Source organism: Spea bombifrons, chromosome 2, assembly GCF_027358695.1.
Source record: "Spea bombifrons isolate aSpeBom1 chromosome 2, aSpeBom1.2.pri, whole genome shotgun sequence".
In the NCBI taxonomy this organism is placed as follows: domain Eukaryota; kingdom Metazoa; phylum Chordata; class Amphibia; order Anura; family Pelobatidae; genus Spea; species Spea bombifrons.
Window position 1 is genome coordinate 85,588,349 of NC_071088.1, and position 7,735 is coordinate 85,596,083.

Sequence of the window (7,735 nt, forward strand, 5' to 3'; positions counted from 1 at the left end):
TTAAGTTCAGTGTGAACTTCCATACAAATAAGTATTCCATGAAAAATACTTAGAGACTAGTCTTACAATATGCAAAAGAATTTTATAATTATAAGATAGTCTAATTTGTGACCTATTTGACCTTAGGACAATGCTTTGAAAGCCGAATGGCTCCCCACTGCCTATTCAACAATAAGCAATATTTTGCCATTTGAGGACACAAGCCATGATCTGACATCAAGAAGTCAGGTTGCACTGGAAGCAGAAAGCCCAGTTGTTACAGAACAAATAAGTTCCAGAGTTGATGTTGTCCCTGGTTATGAATACAGCTTTACAACTACGACACCTGGATTCCAACAAAACACCCTCTTTAGCTCTTTGGAAACAAGAGCAGCTGCAGTTACTGTTACCTTTGGGCATATGGAGCCTGAAGAGGAATCAGGAGATAATGAAATGCTTACTTATGATCACCCTACTGTTGCAACTTTGTCTCCCCAGGATCATATGTCAAAAGATATATTAACATCAACAGAAAACAATGTAATTGCAACCTTGACAACTTTAGCATCTGAAATATCCAGCTCAGATGTGACCGCTGCAATTGCTACAGAACTGCCTGCACTAAGCAAGTCTTCTTTTGAAAGTGCAGTTTTTACCAATACAGAAAGTGATGGAACACCAACCGTAATTACATCTTCCACATCTGATGACAGGTATGAAAATCTCAAAATTCTAATTGACGAACATTTACTGCCACCTAATACAGACACAGAGAGAAGTACCCATGCTGCTGAGGGATCAGGTTCTGGATCTGGTCCACTAGGCAAGGACAGTAAACCTTGGATAAGAGCGACATTGGAGCCATTTACTAGTTTAGAAGCTCAGTTTATACTTACAGATACGATGGAGATAACAAAAGACAATGAAGAATTTAAAGATCACTCCACTGATCAGCTCATTACTAAACAGGCCAATACAGAGGACATTGAGATTATGTCTGTAGACCAGATTACTAGGAATCTTGAACAGTCTGACAGTTCTGTTCCTACAGAACAGTTGCAGAATCAGCATTCAACTATAGAGCCATCAACTGAGCTATCTCCTGTACTATGGACACTGGAGACTTTGAATACTGAACTGTCAATGCAAGGATCAGAGGTTATATATGAATATTCATTTACAGAAAGTAACAGTCTAGTTGAGTCCACTCTGAAATATTCTATAGACACATCTAGCAAAGCGGCACCTAGAGAGACAGTTTATGTTCCTGAAACACAAGAGTCACCTTCTCAGAACAGTATTATTTTGCAAAGTGAGTCAGAATTGACAAATATCTCTTTCTCCAATAAAATAGAACCTTTAAAACCATACCTTCCAGGTCATAGTTTAATTACATCCCCAGCAATGAGCGAAGAAGATATGCAAACTTATATTGTTTCAGTCAAAACAACACCAGTATCAGTATCATCAACTGATGTTAGAAAAGAAGATGTGTTGGTTGTAGCAGCAGCATCACCTACAGAATTATTTGATAATACGTTAAAAACAATCCCTTCTGCCAAGATGGATCTTCCATTTGGTGTCCCTGACCATCCCGTCCCGTCAGAAAGCGCCATTTCCAATATTATTCCTGTAATCTACAAAGAGGGTGCAGTTACCAAACCACAAAGTGAAGATAAGCCACTCCAAAGTGATGATTCAATTGAGCCAACAGGCCTGCTACATTCTAAAGTTGTTACAGTGACGCAAGAGGAGGATATTTCCATGGATGTCCAGAACATATCTGTGAGCATAGATCACATGAGTACTGTGTATTTTCATCCTGATATGAGTGCAGAAGAAAGAAGCATGGTTGCGAAAAATATCCACTCAACGGATCTGGCCGGAGTTATTTTTTCTACTCATGAAAGTGGCACCAATGTTTCAGCATCAGCACGGGCACTTTTGGTGTTCTTCAGCCTACGTGTAACTAACATGATATTTTCAGAGGACTTATTTAATAAAAATTCTCCGGAATATAAAGCATTGGAGCAACGGTTTCTAGAACTGGTGAGATTTCTGCTTTAAGTTGATGGCTTTATACGCTTAAATGAGTACAAAGGTTGGTGATTTCTTAAAGACAGCTGTTTTATTGCATAATGCTTATAAATGTAATATAATTTATCTATAAACACATACACAGAAAGGAAGAAGTAATTCAACATCATTTTGAGGTTGTATGTTTGAAATTTTTTTCCTAACTGAACAATGAAATGCTGATAAGTTGAGGCAAGAAGAAAAATTACTTCTGTAACAGGTAGATAAAGGTTATAATGTAACTTTTTATTACCCAAGAGCATACGTTTGGAATATGTAAAGACAAAAAAATTAAGGGCACAATTTAGAGTCCTTAAAAAAATTATAGGTGGTTCAGTAATTCCATCTGTAGTTTATTAAGATAATACCAGAAATTGCCAACATTTTTGCTAGCTTCCTAGGACCTTGTTTATGGTTGACCCATATGATGGTTTTGTAATACGTGAACAGAAACTTCATGGCACTTTTGAATATCCGTTTATTTGTTTCAGCTGGTTCCCTATCTGCAATCCAATCTGACTGGCTTTCAGAACCTAGAGATATTAAATTTCCGAAATGGGAGCATTATTGTGAACAGCAGAATGAAGTTTGCAAAGCCTGTTCTGCGTAATGCAACCAATGCTGTGTACATCATTCTTGAGGACTTCTGCAACACTGCTTATCAAACTATGAACCTGGCTATTGACAAGTACTCACTGGATGTTGAAGCAGGTACAATATTGGTGAAAAATACATATATATATATAAAATAAGGTTACAAAATCTAGAAGGTATTCTATACAAGATGTCCTTAATTGCATTAATTTAGATCAAGGCAACAAATATTCCTTTGAAGAACATGCCAATGTTGTCCATAGACAATCTGTATTGTTGTTAGGTCAACATTTCACTGTGTATCCCTGTGTATCTTTGCCAAAAAGCAATCCAGTTTATACTTAAACAATACTTTTTGCTCTGTCTGTGGGGAGAAGGCTCAACATTATTAAGTACCTTTCATTGGTGAAATTATGATAATCCATGATTTTTTTTGTCTTAACTGCATAAAACCTTGAATATGAATTGCCATATGATTTTCTTTTGATATTTTTAGGAGATGGAGCTGATCCTTGTAAATTCCAGGCATGTAACGAGTTTTCTGAATGTCTGATAAACAAGTGGAGCGGTGAAGGTGAATGTGTTTGTAACCCGGGATATGTTAGCATTGATGGGTTACCCTGCCAGAGCCTGTGTGACTTGGAATTAGAGTTCTGCCAGAATGATGGCAAGTGTGATATCATCCCAGGGCAGGGTGCAATATGCAGGTAAGTGGTTAACGCAGAGCATGCACGTTTTATTTTCATGGTACGGAATTATTTGTTTGTTTGTTATTGAAATATGCTCAAAGTTGAAGTTGTCCTTTGTCAATAAAGTATGAAGGTCATTGAATCACTTGCATCTTTTGTTGAGTTTCTGTAAACTTACAATACTAATGTATCTTGGAAAATAAATCCAGAATATAATTAGTACAATGTGAAAAATTCTAGATTGCTGTATGATTAGGAAACTATTCCGGTTTGGGACATGTTATTCCACATTAAACCAATATACATAAAAGCGGCCTGATCTTGAGGTTGTTGTGAGGACCAGAAATATATCTGGTGTCATAAAATGTCCTTTTTGATTTCTGTAAACTGTAGCATGTGCATCATTCCTCAGTCAGATAATACACAATGTATGCATTAAAGCACTGGGATGTTTATAGATGTGGAAGATGTGCCTCGCCGCATTAAACGCGTGAGGCAGATGGCTTTATTAAGCCCGAATAATACCTCATCCTTGAGGACTATATAACTATATAATTTTATGTAAACAATACATTTTGCTGGTAAACAATACATGTTGCTGGTAAACAATACATTTTGCTGGTAAACAATACATTTTGCTGGTAAACAATACATTTTGCAATCTTGCCAAACTGGGAGACTCCCGTTGAGGAAGTATGGAGGAGGTTTCCCGACAGTGATGCTCCCTGGGGAACATAAGTTGTGTGCATAAGGGGACTATTGGATGGCATCTATCTACTTTTGATTCCTTTTGTTATGTTTATAGATGTGGAAAAGTCATGCAGGCTTTCTCACTGCATAAAAGATTACCATGACCAAATAAAAATACTCAAAGATAATTTCAAGCACCACCAACCAATTTATGCCTTTTTTTAATTTTGCAAGGCCTAGTCTGATAGGAATCTGATATCACGGAAATCTTTACATTTCAAAATGTGTACATGTATTTTCACTTTGTTATTCTATAGATGCCGGGTAGGAGAAAACTGGTGGTATCGTGGAGAACACTGTGAGGAATATGTCTCAGAACCTCTTGTAGTTGGTATTGCTATTGCTTCTGTAGCTGGGTTCCTTCTTGTAGCTTCTGCTATAATCTTTTTCCTGGCAAGGACCCTTCGTGGTCAAAATACAAAGGGAGATTCTGAAGATTCTGTAGGGTGAGTTATAATTGGTAAAGGTGGGGTTCATTTTAAAATGTTAAAGACACTTATAAATATCAAAATGGTAAAAAATGACTCTGTTTTCTGAATGTTTGGTTTCACCACAGCCGACAAAGTGACAGCCTATCATCTATTGAAAATGCTGTAAAGTACAATCCCATGTACGAGAGTGACACTACGGGCTACAGTCATTACTATAAGAGATACCCGCAGCAATCGTCAGCCAGTTCCACAAGTCCAGAAACATCTGCCGACTTCAGTAGTGAAGAAATAAGACACATTTATGAAAACAGTGAGCTTACCAAGGAGGTAAGATAATCCAAACCTAGATAACTTTACTGTGGCATTACTAGATGCAATATAATGGTCCAAACCATGACTATGTTTTCACAGGTGCACATGTCTTGTGTTGGTATCAAGAATTAAGTTCTTGGTAGTAATGATGGGTATATATCTCAGTATGAATTGATGATCGATGTAAGCTCTGCTACCATATGACCCTTCCCACACACCATAACTGCCTTATTGAGAGTTCTGGTGGCCCATGCAGGTGCACACAGCATAGATTTGTGTATCCCACTAGCCACCAGACATGTAAAATGTGTTGGGAGCTCCAGAAGGAAGGCACCTAAGCAGGTCTATACACAGGTCCCCTCCTAAGGAAATCTGTCTTTCTGAGTATGACCTTTCTGTTCCTTTCTGCCCATTTCCTCTGTCTCATCCTGTCTCTGTCCCTTAACCCTCTTTCTCTCCCTGTAACCCAGTGACCAGTGTCAACTCTTTGGGAATCCTTCCATCCATTTAATTGTTCCATAAAACACATTTCTTCTACCCCCCCCTTAACTACTCATTGCATTTTCCCATTAACCCACTTCCCCAGTCTTATAGAGCCTTATTTGAAGACACAACTAAAGAAGTTATAGTGTAAAGTTTTTTTTCCCTTTATCATCAAGAGAAGCAAGAAAGGCATGGAGTGTCCCGTAGATGTGGCCAGTCTGTGTACACTTAGGAGGAGAGCCCTCAGTTGGGCAGTATGTTGATGCTGAGTTGGGGCAGAGGAGAATCCAAAATTTAAGTTTCTCTAGGACACCAAAAAATAGATCCGGCTCTGTCTGTTGCACACACATTCAATTGTGATCTCTTTTCAGGAAATTCAAGACAGAATTCGAATAATAGAACTTTATGCAAAAGATCGACAGTTTGCAGAATTTGTGAGACAACATCAAATGTAAGTTACCTAGCTTTTCCTTATTTAGCTAATTATTTCGGTACTTGACTATGAAGTGTGTGATATATTTCATGGCAAAGTGACTGAATATTAAAGTGGATCTGTCATTTCTCCCAATACACTAAATAAGCCAATGAAACTGTGTTTAGAAATGTAATTAAGCAATGTATATATACATTAAAAACACAATGAGGAAATATATTTTAACATCAGCATATCCAGGAGCTAAAATACAAATGATTGTGACAAGATACTAAATTAATAACAAAATTCTTATTTCCTACACAGGTCTGTTGATAGTGTAAGAAAAGTAAATCCAACAAATTAGTTATGGACTTTTTTTTACACGCACAAAGGTAAATACTTTATATGATAACGTTATACTGAATAAAACATATTGCTTTTTCTGTGCAGTCAAATGGATGATTACCTGCAAAATTCGAGACATGTACTTGAAATCAGTCCTTAAATGTGTCTATTTCTACCTATAAAATATTTGTCAACTCCTTTCCACACAGGGTACAAAACTGATCCAAATCCTTCATTCTTGTCTAATTCCTTCTTTATTTAATCTCATTGACATATATTTAATTTGGATGTTGAACATTTGACAAAACAGGAACTAGTCTCTATCAGTCCTACTCCATAAAAAGAGGGGGTACCTCTCAAAGGCATATACTCAAGCAAAATGAGTATAGGAACAGTAATGGGTTTAAACATAACATTTAATATACACCAATCAGCCATAACATTATGAAAACCTGCCTAACATTGTGCAGGCTCCCCTTTTGCCACCAAAACAGCCCTGACCCGTCGATGCATGGACTCCACTAGACCTCTGAAGGTGTGCTTTGGTATCTGGCACCAAGATGTTAGCAGCAGATCCTGTAAGTCCTGCAAGTTGCAATGTGGGGCCTCCATGGATTCATCCTGGTGCCATGTATTCTCCAGGTAAGCGATGCACATGTACCCGGCCTTCCACGTGATTTAAAAGAAAATGTGATTCATCAGACCAGACCTCCTTATTCCACTGCTCCATGGTCCAGTTCTTATGCTCAGGTTCCCATTGTAGGTGCTTTCAGCAGTAGACAGGGTCAACATGGGTACCCTGACTGGTCCCATATTCAACAAACTGTGATGCACTTTGTGTTCTGACACTTGTCTATCAGAACCAGCATTAACTTTTTTAGCAAGTTGAGCTACAGAAGATCATCTGTTGGATTGGACCACACAGGCCTTTGCCCCCCACGTGCATCAATGAGCCTTGGCCGCCCATGACCCTGTCACCACTTTTCCTTCCTTGGACCATTTTTGCTCACTGCAGACCGGGAACACCCCACAAGAGCTGTAGTTTGGAGAGGCTTGTCTACCTATCACAATTTGGCCCTTGTCAAAGATGCTCAGATCCTTATGCTTGCCTATTTTCCTTGCTTCTAACCTCAACCTTGAGAATGAAATGTTCACTTGCTGCCTAATACATCCACCCACTGGCAGGTGCCATGATAACAAGATTATCAGTGTTATTCATTTCACCTGTCAGTGGTCATAATGTTATGGCTGATCAATGTAAATGCTCTTAAACCCTCCCCAAATGTAGAGTTCACCCAAACAAAAGAAATAAAAGAAAACCATAAAAGGGCTACAGCGCCTATAGAACAATGTCCTAATGCTTGAGCAGTTATTTTATCGCACAGACAATATTTCTCCTCTATGAGGTGTCCAGGGAATGCAGCTTTACACTTATCATTAAAATGTAATAGTTATAATTCTAATCATGATTATTTCTGGTATTCATGTACCTGTAGATTATGCATTTTTAATTTGATATTTTTTTCTAAGGAAATGTCTGAAAGTCAAGACGAAAGATTTACACAACAGGAGGACACATTACATATGCTGTGACAGTACTGACAATTATGGATTTACTTCATGGAGGATATTGTGGAAAACATATTTTATAAGGACACTTT

General features: G+C 38.0%; 1 protein-coding gene across 1 annotated transcript in view; it reads left to right on the plus strand.

Annotated features, from left to right (window-relative positions):
* IMPG2 (interphotoreceptor matrix proteoglycan 2) overlaps nt 1–6,116 on the plus strand; it is a 31,252-nt gene extending 25,136 nt beyond the window's left edge. The window contains exons 13-19 of the mRNA XM_053455980.1: nt 127–2,028; nt 2,547–2,766; nt 3,146–3,356; nt 4,346–4,534; nt 4,645–4,846; nt 5,686–5,765; nt 6,054–6,116. Of these exons, the coding sequence (XP_053311955.1) occupies nt 127–2,028; nt 2,547–2,766; nt 3,146–3,356; nt 4,346–4,534; nt 4,645–4,846; nt 5,686–5,765; nt 6,054–6,093 (2,844 nt within the window). The 3' untranslated portion in view covers nt 6,094–6,116. The remainder of the gene's footprint in view (nt 1–126; nt 2,029–2,546; nt 2,767–3,145; nt 3,357–4,345; nt 4,535–4,644; nt 4,847–5,685; nt 5,766–6,053) is intronic.
* Nucleotides 6,117–7,735: the final 1,619 nt, after the last annotated feature.